This window comes from Dendrobates tinctorius, unplaced genomic scaffold (genome assembly GCF_039654945.1).
Source record: "Dendrobates tinctorius isolate UK_male_01 unplaced genomic scaffold, ASM3965494v1 ptg000184l, whole genome shotgun sequence".
Classification (NCBI taxonomy): Eukaryota; Metazoa; Chordata; class Amphibia; order Anura; family Dendrobatidae; genus Dendrobates; species Dendrobates tinctorius.
In genome coordinates this window covers 17,419,928-17,442,704 of record NW_027361851.1, presented here as the reverse complement: position 1 = coordinate 17,442,704, position 22,777 = coordinate 17,419,928, and the positions used below count along the sequence as shown (strand labels likewise).

The 22,777-nt window shown below is 45.3% G+C and overlaps 1 protein-coding gene across 6 annotated transcripts in view; it reads left to right on the top strand.

Moving 5' to 3' along the window:
* Window positions 1-22,777, top strand: part of LIG1 (DNA ligase 1) — a 314,922-nt gene that overhangs the window by 43,809 nt on the left and 248,336 nt on the right. For all 6 annotated transcript variants that reach the window (XM_073552127.1, XM_073552126.1, XM_073552125.1 and 3 more), the window contains 2 exons: window positions 12,491-12,595; window positions 19,313-19,487. In XM_073552127.1, the coding sequence (XP_073408228.1) occupies window positions 12,491-12,595; window positions 19,313-19,487 (280 nt within the window). The remainder of the gene's footprint in view (window positions 1-12,490; window positions 12,596-19,312; window positions 19,488-22,777) is intronic.

Below are 22,777 nucleotides of genomic sequence, written 5' to 3'. Positions count from 1 at the left end.
TTATCAAGCACTTCACTTACAGTCCAATAGAAGCCCTAGCCAAATCAGCCTTTGAGGCTGCTGGTGCATCCTTTTGTCCTGCCTTTGCTGCCATTTGGGTAGCCAAGTCAGTCTCCGCCTTGGCAAAGCTCTTCGAGCAGACCGTCCTATCAGCAGCCCCACTAGATGAGCTGGTTGATCTTGCTGACCAGATTGCCCATGCAGGAAAACACTTGCCGTTTCCCTGGACGCTGCTAGCTGTTCAGTCCGTGTCATTAGCAATATTGTTGCCATGCAAAGAATTCTCTGGCTTAAAGCCTGGAATGCTGACCTGGCTTTCAAGAAGTCAGTTACCAATCATCCCTTCCATGGGTCATGGCTCTTTGGGTCTAAGCTGTATCAGCTCATCTTGAAAGCTACTGTCGGGAAGAGCACCTTCTTTTCTGAGCCTAAGCCTAAACAATAATTCATCAGGCGATGTTATTTTAAGTTTTGTCACTTCTTCTCTCCTAGGACCTCTTCTCGATAGGACCATTCCCCTGTCCAGCGGGAGAGAAGAAATCCATCATTCAAGCATGCTCCTTACTGATGCGCAAGGGGTCACTCTTCCAGACCCTTAGGGTCTTGCTCTAATAGATTTTCTTCCGCATGACGGGTAACCCCCACTTGGTAATCCTCCCATGGTGGGTGGGCGTCATCTTCTTTTCCGGGTTGTGTGTCTGTTCGTTCAGTTGACGCCTGAGTCAGAGAGATCTTTACCACTGGCTAAAAGATAGAATTTTCTTGTCTCGCTCTTTTATGGTACCAGCTCAGCTTCCAGGGTTCTTTCAAGCCATCTCCTCTGGGCAGGAGACATCGTACCTGTTCCATTTCAGGAATGTTTGATTTTCATTCCAACCTCTTTATTGCTCCAAAGAAAGACTGCCCCTCCACCACATCCTATTCTGGATATCAAACATCTAAACTGTTGGGTGTGTCTAATTTCATGATGGAATCCCGTCACTTTGTAATCGCCTCTATGGAACACGAGTAGTTTCTCTGCTCGGTGGACATTCAGGATGCCTACCTTCACATTCTGGTTTGTGTACCACATCAGAGATTTCTCTGATTCGAATAGAGGAGAAACACTCTATTCGCAGCTCTGCCCTTAGGTCTAGCCTCTGCACACAGGTCTAGCCTCTTCCCCCAGAGTGTGTACGAAGGTGAAGGCAACAGTCATTTTTCGATCCAAGGGGATAGTAATTATCCCCAATCTGGATGATCTGATCAAGGGTCTGTCCTTCTTTAGCCTATTGTTAGAGACTTCAGATGACCATGGACTCCCTTGCCCGTCTGTGCTGTATAGCCAGCACGACAAAATCTTTCCTGAATCCAGCTCAGTGCCTAGTATTTCTAGGCATGTTGTTCGATACCGTTCAAGAGGATTCGTTTTCGAAGACGCCTATCCCCACGTTCCCTTTGTTTCTGCAAGAGAGTGCTGACGAAGATGATTGCTGCCATGGAAGGCGTGCCCTTTGCCCAGTTCCATACCCGTCCCCTCCAGCTGCCTCTCCTGTCAGCTTGGGACAAGAGGATCTCTTCTCTGGACCATCCCATTCTACTGCCTCTCCAAGTGAGACAGTCTTTCGCATAGTGGGTTCCCTCCCTCCATTTGACTAGGGAGTTCAATCTTTCCTCTTCGTTGGCAATTTGTCATGTCCGATACCAATCTCCTAGAATGGGGAGCAATCTTCCTTCAACACACATTCCAGGGTTGCTTAAACTCTCAGGAATCCTCCCTTCCCATCAACCTACTGGAAATCAAAGTAATCTACCTCTTTCTCCATTGGCAGGGCCTACTATCAGGCCATCCAGTTCGCATTCAATCTGACAGCGCCACATGCATGTCATATATGAATAAATAGGGCGGTGGACATGCAGCAAGTCTGTTAAATTAGAGATCTCACAAATTCTGGTTTAGGCCGAGTGACGTGCACATTCCAGGAGTGGACAATTGGGTCGCCGATTTCCTAAGTTGTCAATGTCTCCTCTGGCGGATAGTCCCTCAACTCAGCCATGTTCGACCAGTCCTGTCAACAGTGGGACACTTCTAACGTTAATGGCATCTCTGAGGAATCACAAAGTGCCTCGGTTTGTGGCCAGGTGTCGCGACCCCTTGGTGGTCGGTTATGACTCCCTGGTCATTCCATGGTCTCATTTTCATCTTCCTTACCTTTTCTTCCTCTCCCACTGATCCAGAGATTTGTCAAGAAGATCAAGGTGGATGAGAGTCACAGTAATCCTTCTGGCTCCAGACTGGCACAGAAGAGCTTGATACGCAGAGTTAGGCTAGTCTCACACTTGCGTTTTGTAGAGCTGCGGATGGCAGCCGCCTTCCTCCTTTCTTCCTCCGTTAAGCCCCGCCCACTGCCACACCTCTTCCATCAGCTCCACCTATGTCTGCATGCGTCCTGTGTACCTATTTTTAACATTGGGTACGCAGGCCATGTGGATGTATGCTGACGCATCCACATGCATCATCTTGCCGACCGCAACAAAATGCAACAAGTTGCGCTCAGTGCAGCTTGGCGCAGTTTCAAAACGATGCATGCAGATGCGTCAGCATACCTCCGCATGGCCTGCGTATCAAATGTTAAGGATAGGTACGCAGGATGCATGCAGACATAGGCGGAGCTGAAGGAAGAGGTGCGGCAGTGGGCGAGGCTTAACGGTGGAAGAAAGGAGGACGTAGGCTGCCATCCGCAGCGCTACACAACGCAAGTATTAAACCAGCCTCAGTCAATCTGGTCGCAGGCGTACCCTGGAGTCTTGTAGACCGACCAGACCTACTCTCTCAGGGTCCCGTCTTCCACCAGAATTCTCGGTCTCTGAATTTACTAGCTTGGTCATTGAGGTCAGTTCCAAGGGAAGCAGGTTTTTCATCCCAGGTCATTGAGACCATGATCAGCACCAGAAAACCCTCATGCATTTATCATCAGACCTGGAAGGCCTTTTTTCGTTGGTGTGAGGACAACCACTCGGCCCCCATGGCTTTTTCCCTTCTGTCCATCCTGGCTTTTAAGTCACGTCTTGACTCCGGTTTGTCTCTCGGTACAATGAAGGGCCTTTCAATTTTTTTTTCAACAGAGTTTTGCTTCTCATCACAAGGTCAAGACATTCCTTCAGGGAGTTGCACACCTGGCGCCACCGTATAGCCCCCTTATAGATCTGTGGTACCTTAGCTTAGTTTTAAATGTTCTTTAGCAATACCCTTTCGAATGCATTCAGCACATCACGGCTTCCCTTCTCTCCTGGAAGGTTGCCTTTTTGGTAGCAATCACTTCCATCAGAAGTCTTTGAGCTGGCAGCTTTCTTGTTGCTCTTCGTTTCATGTCTATCGGGGCAAGGTGATTCTCGGAACAGTTTTTTCCTTCCTAAGGTAGTCTCATTCCACATCAATGAAGATATTGTCCTGCCTTCTTTCTGTCCATCTCCAGTTCATCCTCTTGAAAGGTGTCTTCACAAGCCTTTTCTGGTCAGAGCTCTACATTTCTACCTCTCAAGGACCGCTCCTTTTAGATGTTCTGACACCTTGTTTGTCATCAATGACAGTTGCTGCAAGGGACTCCCTGCTTCCAAATCTACTATGGCCTGCTGGATTCACTCGGGCATACTGTCGTCGTATTGCGTTAAGGACCACCCTGTCCGAGAGAGAGAGCTGTAATCCAGATTTGCAAAAGCTGCTACCTCGTCGGCCTGGGTATAAAGGTGCTGAAATCGGCGGTTGGCCGACGTTCAGCATGATTTGTACAAGTTATTCTGTTCCCTCCCTTAGGACTGCTTTAGGGCGACCATGGTTGCCTGTCTTCCTCAAAGAAGCGATAAATAAGGATTTTTGGGACTCATCGTAAAATCTTTCTTGGAGTCTTCATTGGGGGACACAGCTCCTTCCCTAGTCTGTGCCTATGTTGGAACTTTAAATTGGTGGGTTTGTTGTTACTTCTCCTACAGCTTTTTCCCTTAGGCCTCTTTCACACTTCATTCTTTTTGTTTCAGTCACAATCTGTCGTTTTGTGAAAAAAAACGGATCCAGCAAATTTGCCCGCTGGATCCGTTTTTGTCTCATAGGCTGGAGTCACACACAACCATTAAAAAATCGGTCCCATTTTAACGGTACGAAATCGCACAAAGAATTCTTGGCCAGATATCCGTCTGTCATCCCATTTTCCGGCAAGGAACCAATTTTAATCGCATCTAAGCATCAAATTGACATCCAATGCCAATGCCTGATGCCCTATCCTGTAGACCTGGAGAAGTTGTGCGATTTAATCGCAAGTCACACGTTCGGTGCGTTTTCCATGCGTTTTTTTATCGCATCCATAGACTTGCATTGGGGAATCCGATCCGAAAATCGGTGACAATCGCAGCATGCTGCGATTGTCTCGGTCCGAGGATCGGATGCGATAAAAAATCGCATGATGTGAGCTGCCCCATAGAATAACATGGGTTCGAATGCAATGCGATTTTTTATCGCATTGCATTCGACCGTTTTAATCGCTAGTGTGACCCCGGCCATAGACTTGTATTAGCGACGGATTGTGACGGATGGCCGTCCGTTTCATCTGTCATTTGATGGATCCGTCATAAATTGTTTGTCAGCCGGAGACACGGACAAAGTAACGTTTTTTGTGTACGTCGAAAAGTCGGACAGCGATGGATCGAGCTCCGTCCGTCGGAGGCTATAATGGAGGCCTGTGGGCGCAGGATCCGTCGCTGTCCATCATAAAACGGAATCCGTCTCTGGATTCCATTTTTTCAATCTGAGCATGCCCGGAACACATTCTCTTAAGTTAATTTAAGCCCCACAGCCTTTCTGGCACCTAAAAATATTCTCTCTCTCTCTCTCTCACAGAATTCTGTTCCTTTAAATCTCCTACAACTCGGATACGGTATATCAGTTATTTACAATCTCCACAGGATCTGTTTTTCCAACACTTTGACGGATTGTGACTGATTCTAGAAGACTGATGTGTGAAAGAGGCCTAACTGACAAGCTTTGTGCTGGTCAGTGGGTGTACACTGCTGGGGAGGAGCTAATTCATTTTTTGCCTAATGTCAGCCTCCTAGCGACATCAGCATAGACCCTTAGTTACCTATTTCCCACAATGAAGACTCTTAGAACATTTTACTGACATGGCTCTGTGATTTTTACACGGACACGTGGTCCACAAATAACAGATATGTGAATAGCCTCATAGACTATGAGTATGTGTTCTGTCTCTGAAAATCAGATAAGACATGTACTTTAAACACAGACAACTGAAGCTTTTAAGGTGTGCTGTGGAGCAGGCCAGGTGGCCATGCCATGCTGAAATCGCAGCAACACATTGCTACATTGATTGTAATGATTTTCTGTAATGTCATATTGCATGCTTCAACAGCGCCACAAATGTTTTCTAAATGTGTTGGCTTCTCTGTCGCTGGTCGCAAGTTGTATGTGATGCTCTTGCCATATAAGGTAATTTAATCCAAGGCGCATTTTACATGCCACTTGTCCAGCTGTCGCTGTGCTGTTTTTCTTCACAGAAAAATCCAAATTGTAATAGTCCTGTGATAGCAAGTTGCACAAATGTTTGTGGCATGACTCTTGTGGTTGTGTAGCCCCCAGCCTTATTGTGCTAACTCCATACTAGTGTCAGCAGGGCAGGCTCCACGTTTTCGTGGGCCCCAGGTGAAAGCATCTCAGTGGGCACGTTAAACACATACAACAATTCATAGTGCACAGATACGGCTGAGAAATATGAGTGATATCAGTAGCTCAGAAACTGGACAGTGTATTCCTCCATACAGTATTACGGGCATCACATAATGCTCTAAATAGAATATTATACCATAATGCCCCATACAGTATTATGGACCCCATATAATGCTATATACATAATGGGCCCCATATATTGCTTCAGTATATAATGGGCCCCATAGAATGCTCATGCTCCATACCGAATGGGCCCCATATATTGCTCCAATATATGATGGGCCCCATATGATGCTTTAAACATTAAAACAAAAACACATACTCGCCTCTCCTCGCTGGCCGCTGCTCTGCTTTAGACTCCTCTGCGTCACCGTCTTCTGGCTCTCTGCACTGACAGTGCGCCCACTGCCTGAACAATCGTGACGTCATCGTTCCCTCTGGTCTGAAATGTCCGAACCAGAAGACATTGAAGATGCCGCAGCGCATGAATGGAGAGAGGTAAGTATTGTAAGTACCGGGGCCCTGAGCAAGTGGCGGGGAGGGTCCACTCGCGGCCACTGGCACTGGGTTCCCATAACATGCTGGTGTCCCTGACGTCGAGTGGGACCCCCCGCCTGCTCAGGGTGCGCCGGGTGCTGATGCCGACCCTGGGTGCCAGGAAAGCTTATTCCACTGGGGCTGTGCACACATCTTGTGCAGATGAAGCTGAGGCTTCAGTAGACGCTATTTAGAGAGTTGCTACTTGGGTTTTATTTTTTTTTTTTGTACATCTGAAGTGATAACATATCTTGGCAATATATTATCACTATGGATGAAGGGAATACCCATTTGCTGCCAGGAAAATTGTCACATTTTGACTAGCACAAGTAAAATCTAAATTATAAAGTATGAACTGCTGACAATCACTGGCCACAACATTGTTAAGTCAAGATTTGTAAATCGCTTGATTGTTCCCATGACAAGGGCCTAAGAACAATCCATTTCCCCCCTCCTGAAAAGTTCTTGATGGATGAGGTCCGAGCAGTGTGTGAGTGTGTTTACACATAAATCATGATTTTCATTCCATTTGTATGTTCCTCTTGTAACAGAAGATGGGGCTGTAACTAAAGTTTTGAGTTTATAATACTCCTTGTTTTCACATTATGTGAACGCCTCATGTTATGTCTCTAAATCCATGCCAGTTGTGAATACCAAGCTTTCAGCAACAAGTTGTAGTACGTGTAAGAGGAAGCCTGCTATTTGTCCCCTGTCCTTATGGAACAGGTGGGATAGTGATCGTGCTGACAGAACAGATAATCAATGATACTGGACAGATGGGAAACTAAACTATATTCCAAACCCTTTGTATGTGGTAGTGGGCAAGGGTCAGACAGTGCTTCTGACCTTTACATTGTCCTCTGTCAAGGACTGATGACTACTGTCTTCTCATTAAAATAGCCTGCGCAATTTTACCACGGGTTTGGATTAGTTCCCCCCCCCCCCATAAAGCCTCCTTTGGTGGCCTCCAGAATTTGTATTATTGATTTGCTAATGTATATTTGCTTATGTGTACTCTCTTGATGCCGCTGCTTTTGACCTTGGCACTAGTGTTGCTGTTTTATTTTATTTTTTTGAGAAATAAAACTTTATGCTTTCTGTACAGAGTCAATAAAATATAGGATCAGATTGTGTAAGATTAAGAGTACCATGCAAAGTATCTGTATTAGATTTTAAACTATGTAGGCACAGAGTTGAAAAAAATCTGGCCAAATTGGAGCTTTAAAGGTCCATTTACCCTGAAAGATTATGGTGAATGAGCATTCCTAGGGACAATGATTTCACCATAATCTTTAATAAGGGTAAACAGGCTGCCAATCTCACAATAAATGAGCCAAGCGCCTGTTTTTGTTTTTTCTAAAATGACTTTCTCTTTAATGATGTAAACCAGGTTTAAAAAAGATCATTCTTTTATTCAGCTTATAATCCTGAGTAAACAGGACTCGTGCATAGAACAATGGCAGCCGTTGCTCACAGAAAAGACTTGCATTTTGTCCACTGCCTGCAGGTGTCTATGGGCTTCTTAGGCCTGTTTCACACTTCCGTTTTTGTGTCCGCCAAACGGATCCGTTTCCGTTTTTTTGACGGAAACTGATGCAAACGGATCCGTTTTTAAAAAACCGGATCCGTTTTTTTGACGGATCCGCGGTAACCACTAATGGAAGTCTATGGGACAAAAAAAACGGATCCTGCAAAAAAATGGCGGATCCGTTTTTTTACGGAAACCAACGGATTTTGACGGATTTGAAAAAACGGAAGTGTGAAACAGGGCTACGATAAGTACCGTAATTCTTTCCCAAACAGCAGTTGTTTAGTACCGCTGTTCAGTATGTGCAAACGGATCTTAAGCCCTTTTTAGGGGGAAACATGCAGGCTGATGTGGGAAAAATCACAAAACCAAGTCGACCCCAGGAGAGCCAAAATTTTCAAAGGATTTTCTAGAAATCTCTGGTACCTGCAGGTTGCCCTTTACAGAATGGAGGTCCTCTGACACCTATCCTTCCTGGCGCTGCTGCTGTGGATGGAGACGTGGCTATGTGTTACTATCTCCAATCACTTTTATGGGAGTTTTGTAGATAGTTTAGGCTGTGTGTGGCTGTGTTCTGAACGTCCATAGATGTGGCTCTGGGGCGTTAATAGTACCATAGGAAGTGCCAATGCAACTTGCTGGCACAATGCCTCTTATTTCCGCGTGGCCACTGTTCTGTATTCCGTGGGTTAGGTTTATAAAAAGCACTGTGCATGTAGATGTAGGGCACATAGGGATATCATTTCATGTCACTCAGAAGGGCTTGAGAGCGCATCTGACAGCTGCAGAGATTTGAGACTTCACAAATCTAAAAGCTAGTTAACACCCTTTGAAAGAAGATCATGGTAGTGGGTGCAAATCACATGTTATAAACCTAATAGATTAAAAAATACATTGTTTATGTGAAATGGCTTAAGCTTCTTATGTTCTGTGCAGCGACAGAGTTTGTGGTCACGTTTAGGGTAAAATGCCGTTTATATACAGCACTGGGCTTCTCCTAGATCACCCTAGTATTAAATAAAGCTGTATTGTTTTTATTTTCTTTTATCTATACTGATATGTTTCCTCATTGCCCCTTCTGAAGTGTCGTCCCTTCCGGGATTGCACGGTACATTTTTATGTCTGGAAGTACATTGCTTTGAATATTTGGATGCTACTGTAATAACGGACATGTATGCTTGTGCTGACTTAGAGTCATAAAAAAGAATTAAAGTGGTTGCCTCGTGATGATCGCTCCGGTGCATATTATTATTATAGCACCATTTATTCCATGGCACATTACATGTGAGGAGGGGTATCCATAATAAAAAATAAGTACAATTATCTTAAACAATACAAGTCACGACTGGTACAGGAGTAGAGAGGACCCTGTCCGCGACGGCTCACAATCTGCAAGATGTCCTCTAAGGGGTATGGGCATGTGAGCCAAAATGGCAGCCAATCTGTTCAAGTGTGTGCTGTTGTAGCTGACTCGAGATGTACTCATGGTATACGGAATTAACCTCTTCACCCCCAAGGGTGGTTTGCACGTTCATGACCGGGCCAATTTTTACAATTCTGACCACTGTACCTTTATGAGGTCATAACTCTGGAACGCTTCCATGGATCCCGGTGATTCTGACATTGTTTTCTCGTGACATATTGTACTTCATGACAGTGGTAAAATTTCATTCAAATAACTTGCGTTTATTTGTGAGAAAAATGGAAATTTGGCGAAAATTTTTAAACTTTCGCAATTTTCCAACTTTGAATTTTTATGCCCTTAAATCACAGAGATACGGCACACAAAAAACTTAATAACTTTTCCCACATGTTTACTTTACATCAGCACAATTTTGGAACCAAAATTTTTTTTTGTTAGTAAGTTATAAGGGTTAAAAGTTGACCAGCGATTTCTCATTTTTGCAACACCATTTTATTTTTAGGGACCACATCACATTTGAAGTCACTTTGAGGAGTCTATATGATAGAAAATACCCAAAAGTGACACCATTCTAAAAACTGCATCCCTCAAGGTGCTCAAAACCACATTCAAGAAGTTTATTAACCCTTCAGGTGCGTCACAGGAATTTTTTTGAATATTTAAAAAAAAAAATAAAAATGAATATTTAACTTTTTTTCACAAAAAAAATACTTCAGGTTCAATTTTTTTTATTTTACCAAGGGTAACAGGAGAAATTGGACTGGAAAAGTTATTGTGCAATTTGTCCTGAGTACGCGGATACCTGATATGTTGGGGGGAACCACTGTTTCGGCGCATGGCAGAGCTCAGAATGGAAGGAGCGCCGTTTGACTTTTTCAATGCAAAATTGGCTGGCATTCAGATCGGACGCCATGTCACGTTTGGAGAGCCCCTGATGTACCTAAACAGTGGAAACCCCCCACAAGTGACCCCATTTTGGAAACTAGACCCCCCCAAGGAACTTATCTAGATATGTGGTGAGAACTTTGAACCCACAAGGGCTTCACAGACGTTAACGTACAGCGGTACAATTAAAAAATCATATTTTTTCCATAAAAATGATCTCTTCACCCCCAATTTTTATTTTCCAAGGGTAACAGGACCCTAAAAGTTATTGTGCAATTTGTCCTGAGTCCGCTGATACCCCATATGTGGGTGTAAACGTCTATTTGGGCGCATGGCATAGCTCAGAAGGGAAGCATCGCCATTTGACTTTTTTGGCTGGAATTGAGATCGGACACCATGTCGCGATTGAAAAACCCCTGATGTACCAAAACAGTGGAAACCCCCCACAAATGACACCATTTTGGAAACTAGACTCCCCCAAGGAACTTATCTAGATGTGTGGTGAGCACTTTGAACCCCCCAGTGCTTCACAGAAGGTTATAACGCCCGGGCGTGAAAATAAAAAAATCGTATTTTTTCCACAAACATGATCTTTTAGTCACCAATTTTTTTATTTTCTCAAGGGTACCAGGAGAAATTGGACCCCAAAAGTTGTTTTGCAATTTGTCCTGAGTATGCGGATACCCCATATGTGGGAGAAAACTACTGTATGGGCACATGTCAGGGCTCGGAAGGGAAGTAGTGACGTTTTGGAATGCAGACTTTGATGGAATGGTCTGCGGTTGTCACGTTGCCTTTGGAGAGCCCCTGATGTACCTAAACAGTGGAAACCCCCCACAAATTTCCCCATTTTGGAAACTAGACCCCCCCACGGAACTTATCTAGATGTGTGTTGAGCACTTTGAACCCCCAAGTGCTTCACAGAAGTTTATAACGCCCGGGCGTGAAAATAAAAAAATAATTTTTTTCCACAAAAATGATATTTTTGCCCCCAATTTTTTATTTTCCTAAGGGTACCAGGAGAAATTGGACCCCAAAAGTTGTTTTGCAATTTGTCCTGAGTAGGCTGATACCCTATATGTGGGGGTAAAACACTGTTTGGGCGCATGGCAGAGCTTGGAAGGGAAGGAGCACCATTTGACTTTTTCAACGCAGAATTGGCTGGAGTTCAGATCAGACGCCATGTTGCATTTGGAGAGCACCTGATGTGCCCAAACAGTGGAATCCCCACAATTATAACTCCAACCCTAACCCCAACACACCCCTTAGGCCTGTTTCACACTTCCGTTTTTGACCATCAGTCAAAATCCACCATTTTTGCAAAAAAAACGGATCAGCCATTTTTTTGGCGGATCCGTTTTTTCCCCCATTGATTTGCATTACTGGCGGATCTTGACGAATGGCCATCTGTTGAATCCGTTTTTTTGCGGATCCGTCAATTTTTTTTGCGTCCACCGAGATGCCTGGACGGACCATGTAACGTTTTTTTGTGCTGCAGGATCAGCATTTTTATAGTGCGCATGCCCGGAGGAATGAAGTCATTCGGTGGTATGATAATAAATCATGACTTTTTTGCTTCGTTTTTTATTTTTATTTTTTAAGGGGTTCGCTAAAGGGGTTAACTAATGGGACAGTTTTATAGGGCGAGTCGTTACGGATGCGGCGATGCCAAATATGTGTACTTTTTTTTTTTTTTTTTATTTCCAAAAAATAAATTTATTAGGGAATTTTTTTAAAATTTATTTAGCGATTTAAATTATTTTTACACTTTTTTTTTTAACATTATTACATTGTCCCAGGGGGGACATAACTGTTCTGTGACAGATTGCTGATCTGTCACATCATAGATCACTGTGACAGATCAGCGATCTGTCACAGGCATAGACGCAGACTTCCTCATGCCTGCGCTTTGCAGGCACTGAGGAAGTCAGCTCCCTGCAGGCCCCCGAAGGTCCCCGTCGCCATCTTGGATCCAGGGACCTGCAGGGAAAGAGCCCCCCGCAGCAGCGCTGCACATTGCGCTGCTGTGGGGGACTCAGGGAAGCACGGTGAGAGCCCCCTCCCTGTCGGTGCTTCCTTTTAACCCCCGGTACACCGCGATCGTTTTTGATCGCGGTGTGCAAGGGGTTAACGTGTCGGGGGCGGTCCGTGACAGCCCCTGACACATTGTGCCAGGTGTCAGCTGTAATAATCAGCAGGCACCCAACCGCGATCAGCGGCGCTCACCATGTGGGCGCCGCTGATCGCTATGATGTAATATTCCGTCCATGGGACTTGGGGCCCAGGTCACATGGACGGAATATTGCGTCCAATGTAGGAAAGGGGTTAAATTTCATTCTCTGGATAGATGATTATATTTGAACTTGAGGTTTTAATAATTTGACCTTTTACTTTTACTCTCCAGGTCGTTTTTTCAACCCAAAGCAGAAGCCGTTATAAAGAAAGAAAACCAATTAGCTGAGACTGAGCTTGGACCTAAAGAAAATAAATCTTGCATCAAAGGGAAAAGGTGAGTGGTTGTGCAGTGGGCTAGTCTTGCTTGCCTTGGACTGCCAAGCGTTGCTGTTTTGTGTAGTGGAAGAAGTTGGTATTGTTGATGTGCTGGGAGCATCGGTGATGGAGCAGCAGCTACAATGCTGCTTAATTCTCAGGATCAGCTGTTAATATCATATCATGTCCTATGCTTGGGAAAACCCCTTTTAATTTATTTATTTTTTTTGTGGGGTTTGTTTTTAACTACAGTCCTGTTCCTTTATGAAGCATTACATTTGTAGCCAACCCTTATATATGGGCTAGTTCACTGCAACCTCCTTTGTATATAATATTTTTTCCATTCTACATGACGGCACCACGAGAGAGGGGATCCGCCCAGCAAGGACAGGAAACCTTCAAGATAAAAGGGGCGGCTCCTCTCTCTGCATCAGTTGGTTTCCTGTTCGATGGGGAACCCTCAAGATGAATACCTCTTGAAGATTCTTGAAAAAAGAAAGAGGATGCCTGGGTCGGGTGATTACTGGCAGACACTGGTCTGCTACACCCGTCACCAGGTACCGGTAGTCGCCTCGGGGGCCATATATTCCTATGTCCCCCCTGAGCGAGTGCATGGCCACAGCCCGTGAGGCAGATGCCTGGGTGAAGTCTAGACCTCGGAGACACGTTACGTGTACCCTCCCCGTTGACCGACATGCCCCATAGATGTCCACGGAGGCCACTTTGTGTCCCTCCCTGTCGAATACTAGTGGCCATGCAGCCCGTGAGGCACATCGGTGCCGGGCAGATGAAAGTCTCCTCGGAGGACCCTTTGGAGATACCTCCCTGTCGAGCGCAGGTCGGACACCGTGGCTGCCCAGGAAAAGAGTACCTGCGCAGTGTAGAGCCTTCCGCAGATGACCAGGTCCATGGGGGCCGCAGGTATGAGGGCAGCAGCAGCAGGTTTCATGGCGATAGCAGCATGGGAACGCTGCGGTGACTTGGGCGCGTACCGGAAGGGGAAAAGCCGGGCACGCGCAGCTAATGGGGACACCTGAATGCGGACAGCGGTCAGAGCTGGGAGCGGGCACTGGAGGGCAGCAGCAGGCGGCGCGCGATCCAGCAGTAAAATCCGGGTGCACGCAGCGGAGAGGTTGGGAGCGCACACCGGAAGTAGAGTCTGCGACACCCGGGAGGCACGTGCACCTGAGGGGGCGCAGGCTCCGGTGGAGAGCGCGCACCAGGTGTGGCTGCCGGGTGCGCGCATAGGCCAGCTGTAGTGCGCAGGCGTGGGGGCATAACCAGGAAGCGCAAGCGGCTGGCAGGTGCAGGATCAACCAGGTGTGCCAATTAATTAGGAAAAAAAAGGGAGAATTCTGCTATTTAAAGGCAACAGGAAGTGCTGGCAGGCGTCACCACACCATTATTGGGTTGGATATGACTGCTCTCATCACAAAACAGCAGCAGCTAAGCAGTTTATAGACTGGAGAGCCCTTCGCCAGAGCACTTACAACCATGCCAGGAGGCGAAGGAGAGGCGGTCGCGCTCAGAGGAGAAGAGCCAGACACGCCGCAGCAGTGGGTGCCGCTCGGGCAGCGCACGGGCAGATCGTCACCGCAAAAAGGAGGGGTCCCTAGTCTCTTTGGGAGACAGTGAGAAGACCAGTCAGCCTCCAGATCCGGTACCCGTTCTGTGAAGCGTCCGAGTGGTGAGTGAGCTTTGAGAGAGTCCAGCACTCTAATGTCTGTTCTCCTTCTCTCTCTCTCCCTTGTCTCCTCTCTCCCATCTCCCCTCTTTTTACATACATTGGCGGGGTGGAGTATAGGAGGTCCCTAAGAAGAGTAGGGAAAAATCTAAAAATAAAGAATGTCCTTTATGCAATAGTCCCCTAGGAGCATCATGGAATAAAAGATTGTGCCAGGATTGTATTAACAAGACAGTAGCGGAAGAGACTCCCTCATTCTCTGACTGTCTGAGATCCCTAATTCAAACAGAGGTTTGCAAATCAGTGAGGGCATTACAATCAGCAGATACGGATAGCAAGACTAGAAATAGATCCAGCCCCTCGGTGGTCTCTCAGGAGGACGACACAGGGTCAGAGGAGGACTCACATAAAACCCGCTATTCGGATAGTAGTTCTGACGAAGACGCATTCCCAGTAGAAGCTACAGATAAGCTTATAACGGCAATCCGGTCTACCATGGGGCTGGTAGATGAGCGAGCAAAAAAGACAGCTCAGGAGCTCATGTTTAGTGGACTGCAAAAGAAAAAACGTAGAGCCTTCCCTATTAATGAACAGCTAGAAGCACTCCTAAAACGGGAATGGGAAAAACCAGAGAAGTCGTCCCAGATAATCAATTCCCTAAAAAGGAGGAAGAGGCATCCTCGTCCTGGGATAGAGCTCCAAAAATTGATGTAGCGATATCAAAAGTCGCCAGGAAATCCTCCCTACCCTTTGAGGATTTAGGTTCTCTAAAAGAACCTCTGGACCGAAAGACAGACAATTGTCTTAAAACAACCTGGGAGGCCTCGGCTGAGGCACTAAGGCCCCCCATCACGGCCACTTGTGTGGCCGGGTCCCTAAAAATATGGGTTGACAACCTGGAGGATCAGCTAGAGCAAGGAGTCCCCAGGCAGTCTATTCTGGAAGCATTGCCGGCCATCAGAGCAGCGGCAGTCTTTCTCGCTGAGGCTTCAGCAGATTCAGCCAGGCTAACAGCAAAATCAGCAGCATTAACCAATGTAGCACGCTGTGCAGTATGGCTCAAATGCTGGCCGGGGGACACACAGGCAAAGGTGAAACTCTGCTCTCTGCCATGTGAGGGAAATTTCCTGTTTGGACCGGCATTGGATGACGTATTGGAGAAAGCCAGCGACAAAAAGAATTTCCCAAAACAGCCATTTCAGGTCTTTTGGTGCTCCTTTCAGAAGGGCCGAAAATTCAGAAGACAGCAGTACAGGGATCGAGACAGAAACAACTCTGACAAACGATCCAGAGGTGGGAGAGGCTTCTATTCCGGCAAGCCCTCCAAAGACGCCAAAAAACCCTCTGTGACGGTCCTTCTCAGGTGAGGGGAAGCCTCTCTCACTTCCTCCCAGCCTGGGAGAGGATCTCATCCAGCACCTGGATCTGACAAATTGTAGGGTCGGGTTTGGAATTAAGATTCCACCACTGGCCGCCACGAAGATACATGCAGACTCCAGTGCAGTCATCTCAAGAAAAACAAGAAAGTCTGGAAGGGGGAAGTATTATCACTTCTAGAAAAACATGTCCTGGAAGAAATTCCGGAAAAGGAAAAGAAGGAAGGGTTTTACTCCCTCCTTTGTCTCCTAAAAAAGCCAGACAATTCCTGGAGTACGATTATATATTTGAAAAGACTCAACAAATATCTGATAGTCCCATCATTCAAGATGGAAACGATAAGGTCAGCGGTGAAGCTCCTCTTTCCTCGGTGCTACATGGCAGTTCTGGACCTCAAGGATGCTTACTATCATGTCCTGGTCCGGCAACAAGTACGCAAATATCTGAGTGGCGGTCCAGATAAGGTATCTGTGGTGTCACTTTCAATTCATGGCTCTGCCCTTTGGTGTAGCAATAGCCCCCCGAGTCTTCACAAAAATTAGTTGCAGAGGTCACAGCGCATCTCAGGGAAAAAGACACTCTGGTGATCCCACTATCATGAAGTCATCCAGATATGGTAAGAAATTCCTCTCACTGTCAAGAACAAGTCAAAATAGTGATGGAGACACTACAGACCCTGGGTTGGCAGCTGAACCTCAAAAAATCCAAGCTGGAACCAGCAATGATCCAGAATTTCTTAGACTTACCAGTGGACTCGGTGGTACAGGAGTGTCGCCTGCCAGAGGAGAAAGAAGAGAAGATTAAAAATCTAATCAGGGCAACATTAAAAAAAAACCAGAAATGACTCTGAGAAGGATCATGTCAGTGTTGGGGTCCTTAACCTGCATACTAGCGGTAAAATGGGCCCAGTTCCACACAAGAGAACTTCAGTGGTGTGTGCTAAAAAACGACCTGAGGCTTCAGGGGCAGTTAGCGCAGAAGCTCACCCTCCCGGACCCTGTACTCCAGTCACTCAGGTGGTGGTTACAGATAGAGTCCTCTCCAAGAGGAGTAACCTGGACATACACAGCCTCCAAAGTAGTCATAACGGACGCCAGTCCTTGGGGGTGGGGAGCCCACCTAGACACACTATGGCTCCAGGATCCCTGGGCCCAGGAGGAAAGAAATCTATCCTCGAACGATTGGGAGCTACTAGCAATCGAAAGGGCACTGGAAGGATTATTGACACACCTAAGAGGACATCATGTGAGAGTCCTATCGGACAACCGAACAGCGGTCGCATATGTGAACCACCAAGGGGGCACCCGTTCTCAGTCCCTGATGCAAATAGCAAAAAGGATCATGACTCTAGCAGAACACCAGTTCCTTTCATTATCGGCCCTGCATATCCGAGGCGTAGACAACCTGAAGGCAGACTTTCTGAGTAGGAACCACTTGAGGCAAGGAGAATGGTGCCTAAAAGAGTCCATTTTTCAACGGATTGCGCATATGTGGAGAAAACCAATCATAGATCTTTTCGCCTCAAAAATTCTGCTCCCTAAGTCCAGCAGACAGGCCATTGGCAGTAGACTCCTTCAGGATAAAGTGGACACCAGGTCTCCTGTATACCTTCCCTCCTATATGCCTCATTCCAGCAGTTCTGAGGAAGATCAGGGAGGACCAAGCCAAAATAATTATGATGGCTCCCTTTTGGCCGAAAAGACCATGGTTCTTCTGGCTGAGAGTGATGTCGGTGACGGACCCATGGGTGCTCCCAGAGGACCACGACCTTCTAACACAGGGTCCCTTCAATCACCCTCCGAAGTCCAGGCTCCATTTGACAGCCTGGAATTTGAAAGGTCACTGTTAGAGAAAAAAGGCTTCTCAGCGGGGTTAATATCCACCTTGCTCAGTAGCAGAAAACCAGTGACTACAAAAATTTATGGAAGAATTTGGAATTTTTTTTTATCTACCTCAGGCCCAATACGGGAGGGGGAAGTCCTGATAGGGGCAGTACTGGAGTTTCTGCAGAAAGGTTTAGAAATGGGGTTAGCTGTCAGCACCCTCAAAGTACACGTCTCAGCCCTGGCAGCCTTATTCAACTGCGACCTGGCTAACAATAGATGGGTGGCCAGGTTTATCCGGGCCTGTTCTAGAGCTGACTCTGTCCCGTCCCCTACTCCTCCTCCCTGGGATCTAAATTTAGTCCTATCATCTCTGACAGAAAGTCCGTTTGAACCGCTAAACGAAATGTCAGAAAAAGTCTTGACTTTAAACACAGCCTTATTAGTGGCACTCACATCGGCCCGTAGAGTTGGGGACTTACACGCACTATCAGCAGACCCTCCATACACTCACGTCATGGACGATAGAGTTATATTAAAATTAGACCCAGCATACCTTCCCAAGGTGGTTTCAAAATTTCATAGGACTCAGGAGATAGTCTTACCATCCTTTTGTCCTAACCCCGGTAACCAGAAGGAGGACAGACTTCATTGCTTAGATGTTAGGAGATGTATCCTGCAGTATTTAGAGATGACAAGTCCCTGGAGAAAGCAGAGGGCCTTATTTGCTCATACCAGGGTGCAAGAATAGGCCTTAAAGCCTCTAAGCAGACTATAGCTAGATTGTGAGCCTTCGCGGGCAGGGTCCTCTCTCCTCCTGTACCAGTTATGACTTGTATTGTTCAACATTATTGTACTTGTTTTTATGTATACCCCTCCCTACATGTAAAGCGCCATGGAATAAATGGCGCTATAACATTAAATAATAATAATAATAATGGGTGAGAGAGGCCATCATGCTAGCGTCTAGTAGTGCAGACAGAGCTGTTCCAGAGGGCCTAAAAGCCTACTCCACGAGGGCCATGGCGACGTCCTGGGCAGAGAGAACTGACGCCTCCATCGACCAAATCTGTAAGGCGGCCACATGGTCCTCTCCGTCTACCTATTTCAAACATTATAGGTTAGACCTATCTGCTACCTCTGATCTCACATTCGGGAGAAGAGTGTTAGGCCTGTTTCACACTTCCGTTTTTGTGTCCGCCAAACGGATCCGTTTCCGTTTTTTTGACGGAAACTGATGCAAACGGATCCGTTTTTTTAAAAACGGATCCGTTTTTTTGACGGATCCGCGGTAACCGTAATGGAAGTCTATGGGACAAAAAAAACGGATCCTGCAAAATATGGCGGATCCGTTTTTTTACGGAAAACAACGGATTTTGACGGATTTGAAAAAACGGAAGTGTGAAACAGGCCTTACAAGCAGTGATCCCTCCCTAAAGAGAACACAAATCTCTGTAACTCTCTCGTGGTGCCGTCTTGTAGAATGGAAAAACACAGGTATTACATACCTGGTAATGTGTTTTTTCATGAGACATGACGGCACCCTTATATTCCCTCCCTATTGATCACGTCATTAGTTGGGTGCATTATTAGCATTATACACTCCCTTCGGTGTTGGAAATTTAGAAGTGTAAAGGATGTATTATTTATGTGTACACTAACCTGCGGAGTTCCTCTCGTGCTCTGTAAAACAACTGATGCTGAAAGATGAGCCGCCCCTTTTATCTTGAAGGTTTCCTGTCTTCGCTGGGCGGATCCCCTCTCTCGTGGTGCTGTCATGTCTCATGAAAAAACACATTACCTGGTATGTAATACCCGTGTTTCCTTGTGAGTTATCTTTTCTCTTTTAAAGTAATGAACGTCTGCTGAGAGAAAAAAATGGTAAATCATCCGAAGAAGACGCCGATTCTCCCATAAAATGTGTGTTAAAGAAATCGGCGCAAGATTTGAGAAGCGAAAGTGAAGATGAAGAATTGATGGATGTTGAAGTGTCAATTGCAGCAAAAGATATTAAACCTGAATCAAAGGTAAATTGGAGATCCAAAAAGGAATCTGTCTCACGCTTTGTGCAGTCCTACCCGAGTGCAGTGTAAAGTATTGATACACAATGATTGCTATTGTCATAAAATGAGTTGTGCCAGGAGCCGAGTGCTGTAGTCTGTGACATACTCGGGAGTCCTTAGTATTCATGAGCTGTCATCTGCTGCTGACTGACTCATGTATGCCAGGTCTCCTCCACATGCTCTTCAGACAATAAAAGTGCATTTTCTGACCAACATTGAATTTACTGGTTTTGCCCCCAGATAAGGCTGCCTAAAATCGGTGACATTAGTCCCTTATAGGTCAGTAAGTTAAAGAAACACGTCCTGGAAACGAGTTAATGTATAGAGGATTCTAATAAAAAAACTACAGCTGTTATCTGCAAGACAGCCAGCAGGGGGTGTACTTGGCCTATCTCCATATTCTGTGAGGGGAGCCCCACTTTACAGACAGTGCATGGATGGGTGAGCTGTGCAGGATTTCATGCTGCTAAGGTCGGCTTCAGAGGAGTACTGACCAATGTAAATCAATAGGGCTGTGTCAGATAACAGCTCTCCTACTTGGACCGAGTGTACGTGTGAATAATATTGCAGCATGCACTATTCTCTTGCGAGTATCCGATTCCTCTCCTATAAAGGGCCTAGAGGCAGCATGGCCCAGGACAACCCTTTCTTATCTTTCAGAACGGTCAATCTGCTTGAAAATTGGGGTTTTGTGCAGGTTCTGCATTTCTCACAGCAGCTGTGATGGTTTCCACACTCGGGCTTTTCCTTTTGAATCCTTTTTGAATTATTAAATCTCAGGTTCAACTCCCAAATTTATAAAGCCGTAATACGGCGCGCGCGCTTGTTACCACGCAGATAATATCTGTAGATGTGACAGCACCAGCCCCCATCACCACATGATGCAGAAATGAGTGGGGAAAAATGAACCCTTTAACTTTTAGAAGTCTCTGACGTCAAAACTCCTGCAGTTTTTCACTCGTTTTAATGAAATGGCGTGGGACTACTAACTGGTCCTGTGGTGAATTGTCTTACCTCTTACGTCACTCTACATGAACTGTCTTGTGTGCAGTTACAGATGTTGTGTTCTTGAGAGCAGCTGTTTTATTCTGGAGCACCCCTGTAATGTTAGTATATGGGATGCTTTTCTCATGGACACTACTTTGTCAAATATCTGTTCATAAAGATCCACAAACCATTTCTCTGTATTACCCACTGCTGTTCCTTTAAATGCTTCACTCCTCTTTATGTCGGAGCGTTCCTGCCTTGTTTTGTTTTCCAATCCGTATCACAGGGAGCTACGATCCGTCTCACTGTACACAAGCATTAACACATTTGAAAATACCTCGAGTATGTCATTTACACTCCTCTTTTAGTGCTTAATGAAATGGTCATTGGCTGTTGTTTAGATGCAACTACTTGTTACAACAGGTGCTGTTAGAGATCTGACATTACAAGTCCTATGGCTGTGGAGATTGCCATGACACTTAGGACTGTAGTCTGGACTTCAGCCAGGAGATTCCTGCTCAGTATTGCCTGAAGCTTTTAGGATCAAGGCCAAAGAGGTCTAAGTATATCACAGTGTCAAAAAAGTGTGGAAGTTTATGCTCTACCTCACCAGATACTCTTTCTATTGGTTAAATAGGCAACATTGGTAATTCAGTTTAGTTTTACTCTCTACTCTTAAAGGGATTGTAACAATTTAGGACTCCAATTGAAATAACAGCATTGTGTATACGCCTCCAGCTTTTTTGAGCGACGTGACATTGGTGCATTTGGCTGCGGCCAGTGAGCAGCTGCTGTTTATCTCGTCCTCACTGCCTACATTAACAGTAGGCCAATGTGATACCATTCCCTCGGATAATTGTGGCGATAACTGGGTTCACAACATCTGCAAGGAGTTTGTATGTTCTTCCCGTGTTTGCGTGGGTTTTCTCCCACATTCCAAAGACATACTGATAGGGAATCTAGATTGTGAGCTCTATCAGGGACAGCGATGATATTGTCTGTAAAGCCCTGTGGATTCAATGGTGCTATATAAGTGAGAAAAATAAATATTGTTTGAAGTTGCGATTTGAAGTTTAATGCCCCAATTCATCAGTACTGATGTGAACAACACCGGTCTTGATTAGGGGGCATGTTACAGTTAAACGCTTCAGTCTCTGAGAACAGCATTTCATTTGATCGTGCTGAAAGTGCGTCACTGGATCGGCATATCAACCAGAGGTCTCCAGCAGACCTCTATGGTTGTCATAGCCAGATTGCTATGAGCGCTGCCTGGTGGTCGATGTTCATATCAAGTGAGCATTTTTGCTACATGCAGGCAATCTGATCAGAATCGCCCGATCTTTCAAGATATAAAAATAATTAATCTGATCGGTAAACAGAGTAGCGAAAAAAAAGTCAAAACGCCAGAATTATTATTTTTTTTTTGGTTGCAGCAACATTACATTAAAATACAGTAACGGGCGATCAAAAGAGCGTATCAACACCAAAATTGAATCATTAAAACAGCTCGGCATGCAACAAATAAGCCCTCACCCAGCACCAGATCACAAAAAATGGAGACACTATGGGTCTCGGAAAATGATGCAAATTTTTTTTTTTTTACAAACTTTATTTTTTTAACCATTTAAATAAAAAAAAACTATTCATACATGTTTGTTTGGTATTTTGGTATCTACGAACTTGTAATGACCTGAGAGAATCATAATGGCAGGTCAGTTTTAGCATTTGGTGAGCATGGTAAAAAAAAATAGTTGGAATTACACTTTTTTTTTCAATTTCACCGCACTTGGAATTTTTTTCCTGTTTTCGAGTACATGACATTGTAAAGCCAATGGTGTCGTTCAAAAGTACAACTCATCCCGCAAAAAACAAGCCCTCACATGGTCATATTAACGGAAAAATAAAAAGTTATGGCTCTGGTAAGAAGGGGAGCGAAAAACAGAAATGCAAAAACAAAAAAGGGCTGCGGCATGAAGGAGTTAAGCTAGTTTTAGTTAAAAGAATGTCATTTTTGATTCTACTGTGCAATACTGCCTGGGAAGCATCTGAAACATTAAGTTTTCATAAAAACAGGTTTGCATACTTCCAGGGGTGCAATTTTTCAAAAACCTTGTTTTTATTGAATAGTAAAAATTTTTTCCTTACATATATCAATGCAATCATTACCTGAGGCATATATGTAAGATCATCTATTCCAGAAATTGCATTTTTTAAAACATAGTATTTAAGGTTGAAGGGAGACTTTAAGTCCATCTAGTTCAACCCAT